Genomic DNA, 23,879 nt, shown 5'->3' with positions numbered 1-23,879 from the left:
CTTAACGACTGAGCCAACTCTCCAGCCCTCTCTAGTCTATTCTTTAATGATACAGCAATGAATCACCTTTTGCTGTACCATTTTACAGTGTGCATATATGTGTGTGTGTGTGCTAGTCACTTTTCTGTCTTTATGACAAAAACCTAAGCCAAATAAAAAAAGAAAAGGGGCTGGAGAGATGGCTTAAGAGGTTAAGAGCACTAACTGCTCTTCCAGGGGTCCTGAGTTCAATTCCCAGCAACCACATGGTGGCTCACAGCCATCTATAATGAGATCTGGTGCCCTCTTCTGGCATGCATGTGTACATGCAGGCAGAGCACTGTATACATAATAATAAATAAATAAATCTAAAAAAAAGAAAAAAAAGAAAAAGAAAAATGGCTTCATTTGCCTAGCAGTTTCAGAAGTTTTAATGCACGGTTGGTTGGCCCTGCTGCTTTAGGCCCATGGCAGCATAGTATACTGTGGTAGGAACGTGAGGTATAGGAAAAGCTGCCTACCTGGAGTCAGCCAGAAAGCAAAGAGAAACAGGAAGGGCTTGGGGTCTCAGTACTCACTCACAGGGTACATCTTCAATGGTCTAACTTCCTCCATTAGGCTCAGTCACCTCCTAATAACTGTGTGGTGGCCAAGCCTCCAAACACGAGTCTCTTAAGGATGCAAAATATAGCACTATGTCTATGCCGCTTGGTGTCTCCAGTAGAATCTCGGTGGTGAAGGCTAGGTGCACATAAATCCATAGTATCCTGTATCTTCCCCCGCGGCTTATCCAGGACACTCCAACCCACACAGCAGAAGAGTTCTACCCAGGGTCATATCAGACTCAGGGGCCTGCCATGCACAGGAGACAAATGGTGTTCCAGCTAAGTTTTGCATTGTTTGAAAAGACGTTATTTGTGCATATGAGTGTTTTGCTTGCATGTGTGTATAAAAGTATTCTGTGTCCATTCCTGAGGCCTGTGTAGGCCAGGTGAAGACCAGAACTGGAGATGTAAACGGCTATAAGCTGCTGTGTAGGCGCTGAGAATCAAACTGCAGACCGCTGCAAGAGCTGCAAGTGCTCTAGACCTATGAGCCACCTCTGCAGCCCAAGGTTTGTGGTTTTTTATGAGTCCTTCGTGGGAGCTTTCTCTGAAGCTTTCTAGTGGGCTATTTGTCTTCCTTGCGACTTTTAGAAAAACTCCTTGTGTTTTGGGGTGGGGGTGGGGGGAAATGGCCCTTTGTGATGTAAGATGTAAATATTTTTCATAAGTAGCAATTTGAATTTTTATTTTCCTTGTGGTGATTTCCCATGAAAAGTATTTGAATTTGGTGTGTTTGAGTTTGCCATTATTTTTTTCCCCACTGGTCACCTTTTGTGTTATAATAGAGAAGAAGGAAAGCATTTCTGTATTCCAATATGATCAGAAGTTTTCTGTGTTTGTTTTCCTAACGCTTGTACCTAAGTGGAAGCAGGGGTTTGCTGCGTTGTCCAGGCGAGCCTTGCTGCCCTGAGCCTAAGCCCACTGTCTTAGCCTTTTACATGTCTGGGACTGCGAGCATGCACCCTCCTCAGCCCCGTTCCTGGCTCATGCCTGCATTTCTCTCTCTCTCTCTCTCTCTCTCTCTCTCTCTCTCTCTCTCTCTCTCTCTCTCACACACACACACACACACACACACACACACACACACGAAGCACATAGGCTGTTTATCTTTTTTGAAATCTTTCCCAGGTGTTCTGTGCCACCTTCCTCGCACTGATTTGAATACAACCATCAGATGTTAAATGCCCGCCCTGCGCTGCTCTGCAGTTAGGGTGTATATGCATGCTTTGGAATTATGCCCTCTTATTTACTGATAGGTTTCCATAGTCCTAATCGCGTCTTTGGTTTTGTTTCTAAGGCATTTTCTGGCTAACAACAGGTAAAGGCCTACTCATTTTCCTTGCGAACGTCAGACCCAATGGTGGGTTGCCAAGATCGTTACTGCAGCTATGAGAGTCATTACAGATGAGGAAAAAGATGCCACCCTGATTCTGACTCGGTCTCATTTGAATTCAAGAAACTTGGCCTAAGTTCAGTTTCACTTCTCTGTTCCCAGGAACACTGCAAAGTCTCTTCGTATAGTTTGTGAACATGTATTGTTAGTTCCTATTTCATTTTTTGCTGGTTTCTGTTACAAACGTCCTTTTGATTCATTTATTAGAATTATAGTTTATACATAAGAAACTATTGCTTTCTTTGTGTTAATTTTGAAAACACATACTTTACAGTACTGTCTTATTGTTTACTCTGGTTTTCCAAGTTAATTCTCTTGGGCTCTATAAAAATAAAATCGTGTTATCTGAAACAAGGATAATTATACCTTTGCTTTGCAGTGTTTATATTCTGTGGTTGATTTTTTTTTCTCTCTCTCTTTTCTTTTTCTTTATCCAGCTGCAATGGGAAATAATGATAGGAATGGGTAACACCTTTTTCTGGCTATTTGATTGTTTTCCGTGTTTCCCCTGTTACACTTACTGGTGCTTCAGCCCCTATTGTTCTTATTTTAGGACTCTTAAAAAAGTCCTCTTTTTGCCAACTATTCCAAGATGCATTACAGAAAAAAACCTTTGCATGGTATCATTTATTATAGAACTTAGTTTGTAAAAGACAATGAGAAAGCACCTTATAAATGAACGAGAGGAAAATGGCTAATGAGATTCCAGCTCAACAGAAAACAGTGTTATGGGAAAGCATAACATATAACACTATGTTTAAAATCACGATCAAAGTGCTTCGGCAGTATGAGTGCAGCACTCTGAAAAACATCCGTTCCACTGGTGGTAGAAAAGGAAGGAAGGCTGGGTGCGCTGGCACACACACTGAATACCAGCTGTGTGGGCACAGGCAGGCAGATCTCTGTGAGTCTGAGGCCAGCTTGGGTTACATAGTGAGTTGAGGCCACCCAGAACTATAAAGTGAAACTCTGTTCTAAAAATAAAAATAAATAAATAAAAGTAATAATAATAGAGGAAGAAGATGTTTACAATGATGTTAATGGTGATTGTCATTAGGTAACTGTCCCGTTTGGTTTTTTTGTTTTGTTTTGTTTTTTGGGTTTTTTGTTTTTGTTTGTTTTTGGTTTTTGTTTGTTGTTGTGTTTTTTTTTCCTACCTTGACACAAGTTAGAGTCATCTGAGAGGAGAAAACCCTCAATTAAGAAATGATGGACTCCAGGCTGTAAGATGGATGATGAACTCTAAGCCGCTTTTGGTCCTGGTGTTTTATCACAGTGATAGAAAGCTAAGGCAGCAAGCAACACAGTGGCAAATAACTTTTCTCTTTGTTTCAAATGTTACACGATGAATTGATATTTTACTATTCAAGAAAAGGAGAATTTTAAAATAGAATTATAATTTAACAGCTATACCTGAGCCACTCCAAGTCAGAATAAACTTGGGACATTGCCATTGTAACACTTCTGGCCTTCAGAAGATGCACATCCACCTCCGATGGACATGTAACATGGGTCACTAGGAAATCTCTGAATTTTCTAGTTGGCACATTTAAAGCTGAAGGGGACATGTGGAATTCATTTCAATAATACATTTTATTTAAACCAGTGTGAGACTCACCTTTTCCTGAGGCAGTAATACCTTCTGAACACTATAATGTGACTGTTTACATTGTTGTAATCGCTTATTATTAACAAATTCTTGACCCCTGTACTGAAAGCATCCCTTCTAATCCCTTCCTGTAACTAGGCATATATATGGGGTGGGGTGGGGGGTTACTCCTCAGTTAGCAGCTTTCTGACTCTCTCTTGCTGCTCTTTCTGCCCTGTCTACCTTGAGCAAAAGCATTCGGAGTCTAACAGTCAAGTTGACTGGCTGTTGTAGAAAATGTAAAAATATCTAATAAGGTTTATTATAAAATTAGCCTATAATTATTATGGCGATATTATCTATCATAAAAAAATAAAGACACAGACACCTGTTGTACTTTAGAGCAGCCTCATTTTACCTGGGACCATGCAGGTATTAACCCTCTAAACTATCCTTATCGCTTCCCAGTCTCCATCCCAGGCCATCTCCTTTAATCCTTCCTATCTAGGCTACTCCCCACCTATAATCCCAAAATACTTGGTTATGTTTTTCATCTGGGCTGCTTTCCTCCATCCATGCCAATCTGGCCATGTGCTTCTCTCCATGCTAAGCCATGGAGGTGGCCCTGCTTCCTCATAGGTCCCATACCTCTCCCGATCCCAAGCAAGGGCACCTCAATTCTGCCTCTCTCTCTCTCTCTTCAGCATCTTTATTTAGTCTATTGGGATAATTGAATGACATTCTTTATCATCAGATGGTTACAGAAGATGGCTCAACATGTATAACAATGCCCATGGTGGGGTGGTAACCAGATCTCAAAGCACTGTAACCAGTACTTGAAAACACACACACACACACACACACACACACACATACACACACACACACACACACACACACACACACACACACACACACCACACACACACACACCCCTTCCTCCAACAACTGGCCTTATGTCAGTAACTGTAGAAAATACTGATGGACACCCTGAGAAAAGTATGGCTGGCTGGCTGAGGAGCCCCACACCAGGACCATTTGAAACAGTCTGTACCAGTGTTTTTGCTCTCCCAAGCATCAGTAAACTCTAGCTGCTGCAGCAACCATTTCCACCTTGGTCAGAGGGGACAGCTGCCTGGTGATCTGGCAGAGTGTGTTTTGAAGCAGGACTGTGATTGTCCCCAGATAATAGCCATAATTGGTCCAAACACCCGCTTCTCGGGGCCATACAAACAGGCTGTTCAGGATCATTTAGTGAACACTCTCCTGTTCTATCACCCCTGATAGGGCAGCAGCAGGCTCAGCAAACGCCCTCTCTATAATGGTCTGGCCTGCTTTTGGTAGCCAGCTAGCAACACATAAAGCAGCAGCGGGGACACCAGGGGTGGCGACAATGATGGCACCAGCAGCGACAGCGGAGCAGTTGACAGACCAAACTGAGAACAGTATGACTGCTACCTGCTTGCCAGGAAGCAAGAAGCAACTGAACAGTGTGGGGGTGGAGGGTGACAGAGAGATGACAAGAAGGCGGCGCCCTGATGCTGAAGAGAAATGAAGAGTGTAAGAGGCCGAAGAGGACACGTTGCATCTGGTCATCAGAAGAATGCCAAGTGCTCAGGGCCAAGGCAGCCCGAGGCTAAGCACCGTAACATTCTCATACCCAAGGTTTGCCTGGGTGCTGCAACAGGACAGCGCCTGGCCTAACATACTTGTTGCCATCAAATACTGAGAGAAGGCAAAGCTGCAAGAACCAGCACTTTAAAGCCTAGCCATGCGTCCCATTCTGGTAGAGCAAAGGCGCTCTCAACCAGCTGATTGGCGACAAATGGAACCCAACTATTATCATACAAGACAGTCGCTATATAGCTACCAAATGTGCATAGTATTCTACAATGGGTAATCTGGGTCTAGACACTGTCTTCATAGCTATTCCAAAAGGCAAGTGTTGAAAAAGGAGTGTGTGTGTATGTGTGACAGAGTATTGTGAGTGTGTGTGTCTGTTGTTTGTGTCAAATAGTGAGTGTGAATATGTGTGTAGTAAGAGTGTGAGTGTAAAGGTGTGAGCATGTGTGTGGTGTGTGTGTGTGTATACAAAAAAAAAATGCCTGCAGAATAACAAAAATTACAGAAGGAAAAGCCATCATATGCAATTAAAATCACCTGAATCAAGATGATTTATTTATGTTTCCCAACGATCCCTCTTTTACTAAGCAAATTATCTCAATCCAGATATAGATATTTTTATACCTTGTTGTCTAAAAGGGGGAGATGCAAAATATTGGTGTTAAGTTCCAAATCTGTGACAACTGGCTGGGGTGCCTATTTAACATAGAGAAAGGGGCCTGGCCTCCAGGTTCTCCCCAGCATCCCTCAGTCCCTACCTGGTACAGGATACGGCTGGCATACCCTGGCATACCCTTACCCTGAATGCTCCAGCTCAGGGGCTGGGCTGCCCTTTCCCCCAGAGGCTCTTCTCTATATAATCTAGACAGTTTCGTTACAGGCTCGTTTTGTACCTTTGCCCTCTTGGCTGTTGTACTTGGTTCCCCCGCCACCACCACCCCCTCCCCCCACCCCGCCACCACCACCCCCGCCCCTCCCCCCGCCCCTCCCCCCCCCGCCCCGCCCTCCTCACATGGTTCAGGGTCACTGCCACTCTCAACTCTCCCGGTGTGTCCGCCTCTAGCTGTGTTCCCCACATTCTATAATAAACTTTCCCCTCCACTATACGTAGGAGCAGTCATGTCCTTTCTTTTCTGTTTCCTTTGTTTCATTCACTAAGAATGCAGGCCAGCCTCATCTGACACCCTTTAATTTAGACTGACTCCTTCTGGAGGCCCGAGACAGCTGCCCAAGGCTCCTCTCAGAGTTGTTTGGTCCAGTCAGTGGGATCCTAGCACTGTGTGGTTAGTTCAATGAAACGGAATTAACAATTTGGTCTTCAGCGGCACTGGTCAAATTTCAAGCATTCCGTAGCTATGTCTCAGCTACTGTTTGGGTTGTAGACTCCTCCCTCAACCCCCAACCTGTCCGTGCTCTTCTCCATGTTGGCCTGACATGGCCCTGGCGCTCTGCTCTACGTCACAGCATTCTTCCCACTGGCCCTGGTGTCCCTCGAGGTGCACAGAATTGTGTAGCTTGGTGCCCAAGTGCACAGTCATCACTACACATAAATTGCCATTCCGTGTCAATGGGTTAGTGCTTGCCTAGAAAGAAGGATACGCCAGGTATAGACTGCTGCAGACTGCAGGCTTTAAACTCGAGTTTTGTATCTAAGGTGAGGGGAAAGTAGGTTTTTCTAGCGGCAGAATGAGGAAGTTAGCGGTTTTCCCTAGATGGGCTGTTTTTGAAGCTGCAGGGTATCTGGGGAGACGGTCAGCTGCGTTTCTTCTCCAGTGTCGAAACAGCTGGCTTCTTGGAAAATTGAGCTAGGTTGAGGGCCTTGGCTTGGAGGAGGAAGTCTTTTGGAAAGAAGTGGTTTGAGAGGAGGGCGGTGGGCGGGGGAGGGGGTGGGGGTGGTGGGGGGTGTAGAGAATTCCACTTCCTCCCAAGAGCCCAGACCTCCTTCCTAAGAAATCTCTCCATCCTCACTTGATAACCATGAGTGAGCTCAGCTTCACAGGCAGGAAGTGAAGTATCTCTTCTACCACGCCACTTGATTATTTCATTACCCGCCCCCAATCCACCCCGGAATATAAAAGTCCAAAACAACAGGAAGACGCCCCCTACACATCTTGGGCATCCGGGCAGAAGAACCGCTCCACCCGTGGGTTAGGAGGCCACCACCAGCAAACCGGCAAACGGCGGGTCACGTGTGGGCGCGACCATCGAGTCAGTCCTCCAACATCCCAGAGAGGCCTCGGAAGTGCCCCCTGCGGCGCGGGTCTTTCCGGCCCGACAGTTCGCGCTTTTGTCCCGCCGGCGGCCGGGCTCCCGCAGCGCCGCCACAGCCAGTACGTGAGTCCCCGGCTGCCCGCGCTCCCGCCACTCCCCGGCCCGCCACGCCCTTCCCTGCTGTGCCCTCGGGTCTCGGGCGGGTCCTGGGGGGGGCGGGGGGGGGGGGAGAGCTAGACTCTCCTCGCGTCTTGGGAAGCGTCCTCCGGGAGTGAAGGGGAAGGAAAAGTCCAGGCCCTGGCCCCGCGGGCAGCTCCTGCCTTCTGAGCTGGACCGAGCCACGCAAGGGCCGGAATCCGCCCCGGGTTCCTAGATTGTTCTCAGCCATCTCGGGCTTAGGGGGGAGAGAACCCCGGTTATTAGCGCTTAAGAATTTACCGTGATTGCGGTTAAGTTTGTTTCTGAGACTTAGAGGTGACCTGATTAGGTCATTCCTTCCCTTTATTTTGGTGGGAGAGAGGTGTTGAGAGACATCTGCGGCTGTGGAGGCCGACCCTTGCGCTCTCCGGCCCTCTGCTAGGAATGCGTGCGACCAGAGACGGCCACTGTCCGATCCCCATCACAGGAGGCTGAGAAAGTGTCGACTTAGGGAAAAGCAAGTGAGAGGCACCTGGAACCAGGGGGTAGCTTTGGGAAATCCTGGGGCTGGCGATTCAAAAGAAAGATAAACAGGGGCCAGCCCGCTGGAGGCGTGCCTGGGCTAGCTTGTTAGCCTTAAGATGGTTAGGTTGACCAGGACCGTTTATGTACTGCCTGAAGCTGTGTGTGTAATTTTGAATATGTAATATTCATGTGACTATGACACTAAAATACAAAGATTTTTTAAAACAAAAATCTAATTCAAAATATAAAAACATAAGATTTTCTTCCACTGTTCAAATGTTGTCCTAGGCCCTACCTTAAAAGGTAAACACTTTTGTTAAGATTTTGAATAGACTTCAAGGATTTCTTTATTCAAATACTAGCAAATACAGAGTTTGTTGTTCTTTTATTCAGACAGGTGGTAGCATAACAAATCCTTTTGCTTCTTTTTTCTTCTACTGAGTCTTGTTTTACAGATCTCTATCGGGAAACAAGTTTGTTGTTTGCTTTACAGGCTGTAGTAGATTGGCCATTTAAAAATATGTTTTAGATAACTCTGTAGGCTCTCGTTGATAATCTTTGAGTTCTTACTAGTTTTTTTTTAATCTAAAATGGCAATATGCAGAATGATTCTGTACTAGAATAAGGATTATGAAATTAAGAGGGACTGAGGCTAATAAAGTACTTTTTTGTTTTAAATTAGCTCATTTTAAAAATATGCTATATTGCTTGTCTCAGTCTAGTCCCTGAGTGAGCCCTTAGCTTCAGAAAACACCAGTGCATTTCATACTTTATTTTGCTTCCTTTATTCCTGGAGTAGCTGTAAGTATCTCCTCCACTACTAAAAGAATTTTCCATTGCCAGGCATGGTGGCACACGCCTTTAATCCCAGGCAGAGGCAGGTGGATCTCTGTGAGTTTGAGGCCAGTGTGGTCTACAAAGTGAGTCCAGGACAGCCAAGGCTACTCAGAGAAACCCTGTCTCAAAAAACAAAAACAAACAAACAAAAAAAGAAAAAAGAATATTCCATTACAGAAACCCCTTTAATCCTTATCCCTAATTTTAAAATAACAGGAACAAATCTTACTAACCATTTACATGTGCTTTTCATAAATTAAATGGAAAAATAACTAGAGCATAAGTCATGCTTTCGTCTCATATAGTTCCATCTGCCATTTGCATATCCTCCTACTTAGGTGCTCTGAGTTGGCAAACATCCTCTCTTAATTTCGTTCTCTAGTCATGCAGTGTGGTATCTAAGAGCTTCTGGTACAGAAGCTGTACACCACACTTGAGATGTAGGACATAGCTTTGTGGAATACAGTTGAAACCTGGAACTTGACTGTAGCTGCAGGCATACTGGCACCTGTTTCTTCTCGCAGTCACTTATCATAGGAGTCCATTGAACCAAGATTGTGCTCTTGTGAGTTGTTTTAACTTCTGAAAAGTAACTTCTCTCTGCCTGGAGCAGACAGTAATTTAAATGCAGCTTCTTCTCCTTCCTCCTCTTCCTTTTTGGTTTTTCAAGACAGGTTTTCTCTGTGTAGTCTTGGTGTCCTGGACTTGGTTTGTAGAGCAGGCTACCCTCAGAGATCTGCGTGCCTTTGTTTCCCAGAGTGCCAGAGTTCCCAGCTAAGTGTGAGTTCTTGATATCTGCACATGCTCTTTTGTAGGATCTAGCAGTAGAATGTGGCTAAGCACAGAAATAACCAGAGGTTTTGAGTGTGAGACACAGAGACTTTTTCTTGGTTGACTTTTCCACTGATGTTACCAGACTGTTAAGGTCATGCTGACCATCAAAAAGTGGTTTGCGAGATTTCCCATCTAGTTTTAAGAAATGAAAAACCTTTTTGGTCCTGTGTTAAGGGGACACACGATGGCCACCACATCTACCCTGTTGATGATGTAGTAACTTCATCTTAGAGTTCTAGTTCTTGGTTCTCTTTCCCCCTCCCCCAATCCATTCTGTCACTGCTTATTTGTAGTGGCAGCAGTGTGCCCTTAGTCCCAGGAAGCCGAGGCTGGTGGAGCTCTGAGTCAAGTGTTAAAAAAAAAAAAAGCAAAGTAAAAATAATACAGTGAATTGTGTGCCCAGAGCTGCTACATTTTTCTCACCTTTTTGTTTTTGTTTTTAGAGACATAGTTTCTCTGTGTAGGCTGTCCTGAACTTACTTTGTAGACCAGGCTGGCCTCCAACTCACAGCGATCCGTCTGCCTCTGCCTCCCCGAATGCTGGGATTATAGGCGTGTGCCAAGTGCCTAGCTAGTTGGTTGAAACATTTTAAAGCAAATTCCTAATACCGTTTTTTGTTGCCATTAAAACATATTTTAGTTGTTATTAAATATATTTTACTTGTCATTAAAAGGGTATATATACTCCTAACAGCTATAGTACAATTACATAACAGCCCATTTTAGCTGTTTTAAATGTAGCAGCAGTAGGTAGACTACTGGGTCATTTGTCTACAGAAGCTGAGAAGGGCTTACACCTTTATAATGGAATGTTTATAAGCCACAGTACGGTCCAAAAGACCTAAAATATTTATACTTATCTGGCTTTTTACAGAAAAGTATTGCCCATCCCAGATTTAATAATGCCTGTGCTACTTCTTAAAGTTCATGAGAAGTAAGTGGACTCTTTAGTTTGAGTCAGACCGTGGGGAGCCTCTGTTGCCTTACTGTATGGTCTCACGTGCTGCTGGATGCTCCAGATGTCTGCAGAGTTCTTAGTCTTTCAGGGCAGAGATTCGCCCTCCCACCTTTATCTGTGCTGCTGCCTCGTGGGGTAGAGTCCTTCATTCTCTGGACTAGCCCAGAGCCTGTGGGTCGGGGAAGAACTGCTTATTGTGGGTCATGATGTAAGTTCCTTTCGCTCCATTCACTCAAGCAACTGTGATACTAGAGTGAACCCTCAGTATGTTCATAAGGATAACAGTGTATCGTACTAACTTCCCCTGCCTTATATGCTAACAGCATTTTTGCTACTGCTGTCTTGATGTACTTTGGCCTGTGTTTTTGATTGAACTACTGGATGGGCCAAATAGCCTCTACCCCAAGCAGAGGGAGTTAAGGAAACTTTTCCCTCTGACTAGATTGGAGAGCCAAAAAAAGTGCTTGTGATTTCATACTGTTGAGGCTAGTTGGTAGCCAATCGTACAGTCCCTGAACTGACTTAGGAGGGATTGGAGAGATGACTTACTTTTTTGGGGGGGACAGGGTTTGCCTGTGTAGCCTTGGCTGTCCTGGAACTCTCTTGGTAGACCAGGGTCGCCTTGAACTCAAAGAGCCTCTGCCTTCTGAGTGCTGGGATTCAAGGCACACCCAGCCTGGAAAGATGGCTTTTTGTCACAATTAGGAAGACCTGAGTTCAGATTCCCATGTGAAAAGTCTGGAGTAGTACCATACACCTGAGTCCTAGCAGTGGAGAGGAGAGAAAGGCTGATCACGGCAGCTTAGTCAGACAGAGAGCCTAGCTGAGTTGATGAGAAACCACATCTCAGAAAATAAATGGAGAGTGATTGATGAAGACACCTGACACCAACACCTCTGGTTGCCACACGCGCGTGCGCACACACACACACACACACACACACACACACACACGCACACACACAGTCTTCAGGGAGAGGCTAGACGTGAGGACTAGAGTGTGCAGTGGCAGTGAGCAGTGAATCAATGCCCATTTTGTGTCTAAGAACACATTTCGGTAGCTTGACATAGAAGACATGGCCTAATGTGGGGTGTGTTTTAGGAGTCTGGTTTGTTTTTGTGCTACTCTAGCAAATCCTGAAGACTGGGTAGTTTGCAACAAACAAAAATGCACGGCTTATAATTCTGGAACCTGAGAAGTCCCAAATTAAAGTGTTGGCATCTCTTTAGGCCTTCTTGCTACGTCTTCACATGGTGGAAGGCACTGCATGGCAGAAGAGCAGAGAGAGCCGTAGTAAGAGTGCTTTATGAGGAACCCTGTCCCACAATCACGGCATTAATACACTGTAACATAAAGACAGTGTCTCTGTGGCCTTATCATCTACTTGTGCCAGGAGCAGTGTCACACTTTTGTAATTCCAGATAACTGACAGGCTGAAGCTGGCATCTCTGAGCCTGGGACTTCTAGTTCAAGGCCAACCCCAATAATATTGTGAGACTTGTTTCAAAAACAGAACAAAAGTACTTTAAGAAAAAGAGCTGCTTATACGATGTTGACAATTTACTTATGCATGAATTTTGTTTTAGTGTGGTGTTAAACTATAGCAGAAAATAATCAGGTATGCATTTTATAAAACTCAACAGTTCTTAGAGGAAGAATTGGATGGGGGTAAGAACGAAGGCAGAAAGACTGTAGAGGGGTAGAGGAGAACTAAAGAGACTGAAAGTGAGGCCTGGAAGCTGATGGCCATACAGTATAATGAGCTACTCTTACAGGCTGTTTCCGATTTAGATGAGAGAAAGGGGAGCCTGCTTCTAATTTAGGCAAAGAGGACAGTGGGATGGATAGCAGGGTCTGTGTTTGGATAAGGCTTTGGGCCGAAGATAAATTTCTAACAGACAGCTTTTAGGAGTGATCGAGGTCATATGTAGGGGGAGTTGTCTGTCCAGAGAGGAAAGTTATCCACAGAGTCAACAGGAAAGATTAAGTGAGAGGCTCGGGAGCATCTGAGCAGCAGCAACTCTGTGAAGGAACCATTTATTGTGCCTAAACTGGATGTTCAAGCTGGCTCTGGAAGTCTCACATAGTGCCTCGCCTTTTCTGTTCCTTCCTTACTTGTTGGTAAGCACAACCCCACACCACAGCTCACCTCGTATTTCACCTGTTCCTAAATCACTTCTCTAAGGATTGTGATTTTTTTAAAATAGGGAATACTAAAAGAACCCAAAACTTGATGTGCTTATGCCAGTGTGGTCTTATTTTTCTTTTTGGCTTGCTGACAACCAGAGCTAAGGGAGGGAGTGTGTGTGTGTGTGTGTGTGTGTAGAGAAGTAAAAATGTATACATGTCTACATTACGTACACACATACATTGTTTGTAAATGATGTGTTTATACAGTACTTTTAATTCATCCACATAAGGTTCGTTCTTGCTTCTTCCTAACCCATATTTGTATGTCTTTTTCCTCCATGAAAACCTGGCTGGCTCTTAACAAAAGTCACATTTGAGTTCCATAGTACATCTAAAATTATTTCAGAATTGCTTTGCCGGTACTACTGACAATAGTTCCCCCATTCAATTTGTTTGAAATTCTCCCCTGCACCTCCTTACCAACCTTCAGAAGATTAAATGTAGACACGTATGCAACCAAATACTATATTCCTAAGTTACATAGCTTAGGCTTTTTTTGTTTGTTTATTTTCTCTCTATGTCTTTAGTATCCCTGTGAAGCAGATGAGTTCACTGTTTCTGTTTACTTCCTGTTTTAGCAATTTCCCCTCTCATCTTTATTGATTTCATTTTATTCTTGTATTATGCAGAACATTGAAATACTTCCATAAGGAAAAACTACAGTGCTGTAATCGGTGTCTCCACACCACCCCATTCCCTGATGTCCGATTCTCCCACTCCACCCTTTGCAAATATCAGTGGTTTCTTGGTATTACCATAAAGAAAGACAATATAAAATACTTGCTTCTTTCTGTCTTTTTAAGCATCTGTACTTTTTCATTTTTTGATACTGTAATATTATATACATCCTGGAAATTACTGCCTGTTAATAATGAGTACACCTAATGCCTCTTTTATGTGTACTTTATAGTTTAACTAGTCTGTGCATACAGATTTAGGTAATTTCCCAGATTTTCAGTTAAAATTGCCCCATAATTGTATTATCTGTACACATGTTCTTTTGAGTGCACACATGCATACACATACATGCTTTTGTAGTATTAGAAGTATGCCTTCAGAATTGTTATTTTAGATTGAAGGGGACATGCAAGTTTGCATTCCAAGTAATCTATGAGAATGTTTTCTTTATTGTCTTATCAACAGGATATACGGTCAAGTGTTACATGTAAGAAAAACTATTGAAGTTTGATGTATATTTCTCTTACTAGTGAAAATAAGTATATTTTTAAATGTTCAATAATTGTCTTTTGCCTTTTATTTTTAAAGGGAAAACCGCTATATTGGCATGATTAATTATTATGTGAAACATACTTTATATTCACTGAACAAAATAATTATCTTACACTATTATAAAAAAGCCCACAGCAAGAGAAACGTCTAAAGGCAATCAAAAGGTTGAGGAAGCTGACTAGCAACTGCCTAGTTTTAAGATGTTTTAACATATTTTGATCATAGAAATATTTTACTTTTCAAATTACAGTATATGTCATAGAAATCTGCACCAAGAAGCTGTTTCTAATGGGGGTAAATTAAGTTTTACTTTGTAAAGAAAAAAACAAGTATATTGGCAACAACAGCTACAAACTCATTTCAAGCTTTTTCTTACCTAGTTTAAAATTTAAAAGGAAAGGAGCTAAGTTCTCAGAGTGTACTATGGCTGGCATGTCACAATCACTGAACTCAGGGATGTATGATGCTCTGCAGAAAAGCTGCTTGACTCGAGTAGAGCGTCCTTCACATCTGTAGAGGACCATCTGTGATCACCAGTCTCTACCAACTAACGTTAGGCCGCCTATAGGCAAAGAGATCACAAATGCTGGGAGGCTATACCAGTCTAGGAGGTTATCTTCTTTTAGCTAGGCTTTCTTTCAAAATAGTCACCTTCTCTAGAACTGAACCTGAGGTTTCTTTTCTTCTTTTCCTGGTAATCCCCAGATGAATAGTATTAAAAGGGACACTGGGAAGTGGCCATAGGGCTTTTAAGCTTTCCTTTGACAGCTTTATTCCAATAGCAGGCATTTCTTTGGGGCTTCTTTCTTTGCACGAGGACCTAGTAAGCCACCCTGAAAAGGAACTGATGAAGGACCAGCAATTCTGACAGGAGCAATTGCAGTTGGTACCTTAGCTTGTGCGTCTTGGTTATGGTTAGGAAGCTTTCTTTATACCCAGGTCAGGTTATAGAGACATTAACTCATGTTTTCTTCTAGTATTTGTTCTTCTAGTATCTGTTGTATTATTTCTAGCTTCTTTATATTTAGAGCTCTGTTTCATTTGGAGTTTGTCCCTTTGTGTAGTATAAAAGATCTAATTTTATCTTTTTTTATTCTCCAGATGGCTTTATATTTGTTACAGTACTATTTTTAAATCTGTCTTTTCCCCAGTAATACCATCCTCATCGTTAATTTCTATGTATAGTTAGAATAATTCGTGGATATGTCTATTTATATGCCAGTAACACATTTAAATTAGAGAAACACATTTTTAATTATAGCATATGTTAATAGCCAGCATGGCTAGTAGTCACTCACAGCTCTTTTTCTTCCCTAGCAACTTATTATTTTAGGAAATTGTTTTTTATGCCTGTAAGAACTTTAACATTTTTCTCTCCTGAGGAAGTTAAGATAGAGGGCCTAAAATTGAAAAGGAAATGGGTGGACAATCTCTGTTGTATGTGGAAATATCTGAGTATAGGTAAGGTATGCTGCTGCTGAAGCTTCTGGAACTACACTATCCCACTTACTATCTCCACATTTTGTGCTGTGGGCTGTTCTACCAAAACTAATACAGGGACCAGGGAACTAGTCTGGGAGACCATTCTTCAGTGACCTTATACTTGGGACTCAGTTTTATATAATATTTTCTCAGCTGAATCAACTTTTGCTTTCCCTATCTACTGGGTGATTCTTCACCTTCTAAATGGTCTCCTAAATTTCTAGCTTTTTCTATTCCTATAGGAAGTCATTATTCCTATGAAAATTATGCTGGGTAGTAAGATTCTTTACATCTGTTTACTCCAAAGCATGCGTCTTACTTTTATTGCCCATTTTTCCCCTCACATAGTAAGATTCACAGAATTTCACAATAATGTCCTGAAATGTTACTCAAGGCAGGAGAGAAAGATCACATTTTTTTTTATCATAAATGGTTCATTTTCTTGAAATAAGTTAGAACAGTTTCTTTTAAGAAGTCATTATGCAGAAAGTGAGTCTATCTGATGGAGCACACCAGTCATGCAAAGTACCTTCATGGGAAAAAGAGCCCTGCCTAGGTGTAAAAGTGCTTTGGGATGTTTATCTTTTTTGAACCGTGTGCTTTTCCCCCTACATTTTAACTCTGATCCAATAGCTTAATTTTAATACAATAATAAATAAAATAAATACTATTAACATTTGCCCTGGCCAAGAGACAAGTACACATCTTACTGCTTTTGTGTGGCTCTCATCCAGTATTCACAATGACACTATTACTTTCATTTTACAGGTGAAGAAACTACTGTACAAAGAAGTTAAATAGCTTTCTCAAAGGTCATATAACTAGGTATTTGAACTTAGTCTGTATTCTAGTCATTTTCTGGTCTATGTGAGAGACTGGTTTCAAGATCTCATAATACCAAAGTCCACCATAGATGCTCAAGTACCTTATTTAAATTGACAGTATTTACATAAGACCTTTATATATCATCCTGTGTACTTAAACCATTTTTCAAATTACTACTAGTGCCTAAAAGCAGTGTGAGTCTTTGTTATATTGTAGTATTTAGAGAATGATGATAAAAATTAAAAAGCCTGTATATGTTCAGCACAAATGTAACTGTTTTTCTGAATCTTTTTGCTCCACAGCTGGCAGAATCTGCAGATGCAGAACCTACAGACATGGAGTGCCAACCACTTTACTCAGTGGCTTGAGGTGTTGTCATTGTTGTTTGACCATCCTTGAGCAAAGGTCTTAGACTGTAGTTCAAGCTGGCTTGGAACATACAGTCACTCTCCTGCCTCAGCCTAGAAAGTGCCACAATAACAAAATTGAGCCAGTGCACGTTGCTGTTTTAGATGTGCTATATGACCAATGTATTCATAAATAAGAGTGAAAGCTTTATTCCTTGGTAGACTGGAACATATTCTAACATATTCTAGCCAAGGACAATGGACACTTTCCAAGGACAATGCTTTCCTTACACAGAGAAGTCCAGAAGGCCAGATAAATTGGCAGTAGCTGCACATTTCTTTCTCATTTCATGGTCATAGTCCTTGTCATCTTATAACTACAGCTACCTGCCTGATCTCTTTCCTAGGGTACTGATTTATCCTCTTTAGTGCTGCCTGCTCTCTCATGATTTATATGTATTTTTTAAAAGAAAAATTAACCTTGCCTTTGTTATTCCAATTTTTTCTGTCACTTGTTTTTCAGAGACTTCATTGTTTTTTTATGAGGTGACATTGAAATGGATTGGTATTGGCTGTGGTTCTTCTGTGCACTAGTCCAACCCATTTTTATCATTCCTTCACGCTAGGTTGTAAATACAGGAATGAAAAAGCTCATTGGATCATTATCAATCTGGGCTGTAGTTTTAACAATAGTTCTGAAGGTGCTGAAATCTTATTCATGTCCTCCATTATAGGCCCAGTACTTAAAATGGTGTTTATGGGGGCAGGAAGGATGACTTAGCAGTCAAAAAGAGCTTGATGCTCTTGCAGAGGACCTGGGTTCAATTTCCAGTGCCCTACAGTGGCTCCCAACTGTGACTAACTCTAGGTAGAGGTGATCTGTCTTCAGAGCTCATTGGGCACCAAGCATGTAGTGGTGCACAGTCCTACATGCAAGCAAAACATTCAGATATTAAAGATTATTATTAAAATGGTACCTGCCACACAACAAGCAAATACCTGTCAACTAGATAAGTTAATAATTATTGTTATTCTCTCAGTTTTTTGTTTTGTTTTTATCTAAACATATCATTTTTGTTTTCTTGGTCTAGTGTCACATTTAAAGACAAGCATGGAGGATGAAGAATCAGCTAAGAAGAATGAAAATCATTCAAATGCAGACTCTCAGTGCCCAGATGTGGAAACTTTTCAAAAAGATCATATGAAGAAGTCTAAGATTGGTGACACTTGTGGTTGGGTAGAGAAGCAATTGAAAAGGCCCGAATGGAAAATAATTAAGGAAGACAAAACTTGCAACAGAGAAAAGATTGACAAATCTAAGGACACAGCAAATATAAAAATAGAACCGGATGAGGAAGCATTTGAGAAAAGTTTCTACCCAAGTGCAAATTCCATGTACCAGACTAGCCCTACAGAAGCAGAAAGTACTGAACAAGGTGAACACATGGAGAACAGTCATGGAAACTTGCACCCTATTCCACAGCAGAGAGCTACTGCTGTTAAGAAATCACATAAGTGTGATGAGTGTGGAAAATCCTTCAGATACAATTCTCGCCTTGTTCAACATAAACTTATGCACACTGGCGAGAAGCGCTATGAGTGTGACGACTGCAGGGGAACGTTCCGTAGCAGCTCCAGCCTTCGCGTCCATAAGCGCATCCACACTGGTGAGAAGCCCTACAAGTGTGACGAGTGTGGGAAAGCCTACATGTCCTACTCCAGCCTCATCAACCACAAAAGCACTCATTCTGGGGAGAAGAACTGCAAATGTGATGAATGTGGAAAATCCTTCAATTACAGTTCTGTTCTGGACCAGCATAAAAGGATCCACACCGGAGAGAAGCCCTATGAATGTGGTGAGTGTGGAAAGGCCTTCAGGAACAGTTCTGGTCTGAGAGTCCACAAAAGGATCCACACAGGGGAGAAGCCCTACGAATGTGACATCTGTGGGAAAACCTTCAGTAATAGCTCTGGCCTGAGGGTCCACAAGCGGATCCATACAGGTGAGAAACCCTATGAGTGTGATGAGTGTGGTAAGGCATTCATTACTTGCAGGACGCTTCTAAATCATAAAAGCATCCACTTTGGCGATAAACCTTATAAATGTGACGAGTGTGAGAAATCTTTTAATTATAGCTCTCTCCTTATTCAACATAAAGTCATCCACACTGGTGAGAAGCCTTATGAATGTGATGAATGTGGGAAGGCCTTTAGGAATAGCTCGGGTCTCATAGTGCATAAAAGGATCCATACGGGAGAGAAACCTTACAAGTGTGATATCTGTGGCAAAGCGTTCAGCTACAGTTCAGGCCTTGCAGTCCATAAAAGCATTCATCCTGGAAAGAAAGCCCATGAATGTAAGGAGTGTGGCAAGTCCTTTAGTTATAACTCACTACTTCTTCAGCATAAGACCATTCACACTGGAGAGAGACCTTATGTATGCGATGTTTGTGGCAAAACGTTCAGAAACAATTCAGGCCTCAAAGTCCATCGGAGGCTCCATACTGGCGAAAAACCATATGAGTGTGATGTATGCGGGAAGGCCTATATCTCACGCTCAAGCCTTAAAAATCACAAAGGAATCCACATGGGGGAGAAGCCCTATAAATGCAGCTATTGTGAGAAATCCTTCAACTACAGCTCTGCCCTTGAGCAGCATAAAAGGATTCATACAAGGGAAAAACCCTTTGGGTGTGATGAGTGTGGAAAAGCCTTCAGAAACAATTCAGGCCTTAAAGTACATAAACGAATTCACACAGGGGAGAGACCTTACAAATGTGAAGAATGTGGAAAAGCCTACATCTCACTCTCAAGCCTTATAAATCATAAAAGTGTACACCCTGGGGAAAAGCCCTTTAAATGTGACGAGTGTGAGAAAGCCTTCATCACATACCGAACCCTTTTAAACCACAAAAAAATTCATCTTGGAGAAAAACCCTTCAAATGCGATGTGTGTGAGAAATCTTTTAACTACACCTCACTTCTTTCTCAACACAAAAGAGTTCATACTAGAGAGAAACCCTTTGAATGTGACAGGTGTGAGAAGGTCTTCAGAAACAACTCAAGCCTTAAAGTTCATAAAAGAATACACACTGGGGAGAAACCTTATGAGTGTGACGTGTGTGGAAAAGCCTACATCTCACACTCAAGCCTTATTAACCATAAAAGTACACATCCTGGCAAGACACCCTATACATGTGATGAATGCGGAAAAGCATTTTTCTCAAGCAGAACTCTTATAAGCCATAAAAGAGTCCATCTTGGGGAAAAACCCTTCAAGTGTGTTGAGTGTGGGAAATCATTTAGCTACAGCTCACTTCTTTCCCAACACAAGAGGATCCACACAGGGGAGAAACCGTATGTATGTGATTGGTGTGGGAAGGCGTTCAGGAACAGCTCAGGCCTCACGGTGCACAAAAGGATCCATACAGGCGAAAAACCCTATGGATGTGATGAATGTGGAAAGGCGTACATTTCACACTCAAGTCTTATCAATCATAAAAGTGTCCATCGTGGGAAGCAGCCCTATAATTGTGAGTGTGGGAAGTCTTTCAATTACAGATCTGTCCTTGACCAACACAAAAGGATCCATACCGGAAAGAAGCCATATCGATGTAATGATTGTGGAAAGATGTTCAATATCAGATCAAATCTTACCAAGCATAAAAGAATCCATACTGGGGAGGAATCTTTAACTATGGCAAATATGGAAAGCCATAGTGGCACATTCCAGAAGATTATCTACTATGAGGGAGGAAATGCTCTGGATGGAACCAGGATGCAGATGCCTATGTGGGAGGCAGATCCTACCAAGTCGCAAAGATATCAAATAGAAGAAAAACTTTATGAATATAAGAATTTTTGAAGTCCTTCATCATGGCTTATAATTTTAATAGTGTAAATGGAAGAATTCTAAGTGATAATGAACAGTTCTTTCTACATGATTCAGTCATAGCAAGGACAGTCCTAGTATCATATTAGTTGAGCCCTTTAGGAATACAAAATACCACTAAATATAAAACTTTCTGATGGAACATTTAAAAAATGTAGACACATTTCTGGATATAAAACATGAAGGTAAAGGACTTCTTTTAGAGATCATATTCACCACTACAAGGATCTTATTTGGATAAATAAGTGAACAAGCATGTAGAAAGTCTGGTATAATTTTGAACTCTATACTTTGGTCAGTGGGAAAAAAGATCCAAGAAAGGCCTCCAACAGGCAGATTCAGGGAGAGAATTGCTTCAGGGAATATCAGTTTATTAGTGGACATGGATTATAGACTTAACAATAATGGTTTGTAGTAGGGAGATGACAACTTCTGAAACAATTCAGATGTTCTAGGAAAAGAAAAGGCATAGTCAAGTCTGTGACATACTTTAAAATGAAGATTAGTTAGAATATACTATTACACTAATTGAAGATAAGACTTTTAGAGTTTCAGATAAACTCCCTTAATAATTGAAATATATGATAAATGAAAACCTGGAAGGTGGCATTCATACAAACTAAATTAGTGGAAAGGATTTCAGTAATGAAACACCTGTAATTTGCACCTTACAGAAAAATTCAGGGAATCCTGTGAATAAAAGTTTCTTCCAAGGAAGGCATTTTATTGTGAGTTAAGTAAGTACCAGGAATTAAGAGGAAACTCATGTTCTAAAACAATGTTTAAGTGTTTGTTTCAGAAAGTGTTGTAAAGATTTCATGTACTACATGTGTATATTGTCTGTTGTAAAATACGACTGTGTTCAGAACTCACTTTGCTATAAAAGCCAGATAGTTATGGTAAGGTAAGGCAAAACTCCAATAAAGAAATGCCTCAAGTGTAAATAGGCTGTGACTTTCTTAAGATGGACTAATGTAGAGAGCCGTTTGTGTGCCCTGTCTTTCGTTTTAAGTTGTACTGGACCTAAGCCAGAAAAGCGTCTGCCTTATCTGTGAAGACTCATCCACCAAGCTATATCTGAGGCTTTACCAAAAGTTAGATGATGCTTAGCTCAGGGGAAAACAGTTGAATTGGATTATATGTCGTTAGAGTGGGTAATGTTGGCATTCCTGCTGGGATGGAAAGATATCCTGGGACTTGGGAGCCCAGGAACCACACAGCGCTGAGGTGGAACAGTGTCCCCATAGAAGAGAGCCCACAGTCAAGGGAGCTCAGGAACCACATGGTGCTGAGAGAAAACCTCAGCTGAGGCATTGCAGCCCAAGAGGCTATCCCTTGCAGTGTAACAGCTCTGCTTTGCCTTTCCTCTTCAGTGTTGGAGCTCCAAGGGAGAGTATCCCTAGCTGAGCAGAGAAGCCTCAGGCCCTTTGCACTTTGCTTCTTGGCTTCCAATTGAGAGAATTACACCAGGCAGCAAATATGAGGGAGAAATCCAGGGATGGCTGCCTTTCCTCCCAGGAGAAAACAACAGGGAACTGAACAGTAAGCAGGCTTTATATAGGATTTTTTATTTATAATAATAATATAATAATAATAATTAATTAATTAGGAGGTAGAGCTTTCCAGGGTGAGGATTGGTGGGTTTCCTGTTCAGGGATTGGTGGAATTTTTCCTCTAGGGTGAATCTGGGCACTCTCCTGCTGGGGCTGGGAATGGCAGAGTTGTTAGGAAATGACCTTCAGGGAAGTCTGGGGGGGGGGGCGCGGGCTCAGGGCCTGGCCAGTTTTCCTGCCTTGAGGGTTTACAGAGTTTACAAAGGGAGTCCACAGCCAAGCTTGAGTAGGTGTGAATGGCCAACAGGTAGGCTGTGTAAAGTGATGGGTCAGCATGCAATTCATCAGGAACAATTTAATACAAAATATTGGTAACTAGCTATAAAGACTAGGTATCTCAACAGTAAAAGATTGTTCTAAGTTGAGCTCCACCCGTATTTGGACAGGTTACCAGTACCCCGTAAAGTCTTGGTTCTGACTTTAAGATCTACAGTGATTACATGAGACAATCTCCAGCCAGACTCATATCCCGTCTCACTTAATAATTGCCATGTCTCCGTCTGGGACTACTAGAGTACTTTGTCTTTTGTCACCAAATCCCCACTAGTAGGTTTTGGCGGATGAGGTGAAGAAAGGGAAAACATTTCTGTATAACTCAATTCTGCAATATAATGCCCATCCTTGTACTGTGTTACTGCATAAAACACTGGTGTATTTGACCTAGTCCATGGATTTAGTTTACTCAGCAAATACTTGCTGAGAATCTGCTAGGTACAATCCAATGTTGCAGGCACTAAGGAAAGGCAGCAGCAGGAATTAGTTAAGAATATGAGCAAAACCACCTTAATACAGTGTGGAGAGACAATTGACCATAGCCAACCAGGAAAACAAGTATGAATATTGGGTTTTTCTGAGGAGTGGGAAATAGAACACCCTGAATAAAAATAGCAGAACAAATATCCAAGAATCCTCCAGAATGGCTGTTTTGTGGTGGGCAGAAAGACCAGATTATCCATTCCAAGTAGCCATTGAGGAAAAGGGTGGCATTTGTTAGAGAAAAACCACTTACGCATATTAGACAATCCTGTTAGCTGAGGTTACCATGTTCCTTAATGGCCAAAGCAGCTGGTGTGTATACTTGTGGCTTGAGTCCCATTGCGCTCACACTCCTGACTTCCCATGTGACTCCAGCTGGATCTAGTTTCAGGGATGACACAGGCTAAGTGAAATGTTGAGGCTGGCCACCTTTCAGAAAAGACTGAGCTTTGTGGTGCTGTGTAGCACGCATGGTATGCAAGGTCTATCAGGGAGGCCACCTCTGTGGCCACTTTTAAAAAGTTTTAATACTTCTTTTTAATTATATGTATGCATGTGGCTGTGTGCTTGTGAGTGCTCATGTTTGAGCAAACTGGGAGCATCAGATGCCACATTACCTCATACGGATGCTGGGGACTGAATTTGGGTCCTCTTTGAAAGCACCTAACAACTGAACCATCTCTCTAGCCTCCTTTTAGATCAACACCCTGATTATCCCAATGTACTGCTACTGCAGCCCCTGTGTATTCAGAGAGAGGATATAAATAGGTTAGTGGCCTCTTGGCTTGGCCTTGAGTATCTGGGGCCAAATAAATGAGACTGAGCTGAATTCAGAGGTGAGTTTATTGTGGCT

General features: G+C 42.2%; 1 protein-coding gene across 1 annotated transcript; it reads left to right on the top strand.

Moving 5' to 3' along the window:
• The first annotated feature begins 7,279 nt into the window (after positions 1–7,279).
• ZFP62 (ZFP62 zinc finger protein) lies at positions 7,280–21,601 on the top strand. The gene is made up of 2 exons (XM_084763017.1): positions 7,280–7,522; positions 17,857–21,601. The coding sequence occupies exon 2, from the start codon at positions 17,877–17,879 to the stop codon at positions 20,628–20,630; it is 2,754 nt and encodes a 917-aa protein (XP_084619143.1). The 5' UTR covers positions 7,280–7,522; positions 17,857–17,876; the 3' UTR covers positions 20,631–21,601.
• The last annotated feature ends 2,278 nt before the right edge of the window (positions 21,602–23,879 follow it).

Source organism: Acomys minous, assembly GCF_964271855.1.
Source record: "Acomys minous genome assembly, chromosome: 16".
Classification (NCBI taxonomy): Eukaryota; Metazoa; Chordata; class Mammalia; order Rodentia; family Muridae; genus Acomys; species Acomys minous.
Note: the sequence above shows the minus strand (reverse complement) of the source record. Positions and strands in the feature narration are given on the sequence as shown.

Coding starts and splice junctions, on each gene's coding strand:
- ZFP62 (XM_084763017.1), top strand. CDS start 17,877: ATGGAGGATGAAGAATCAGCTAAGAAGAATGAAAATCATTCAAATGCA.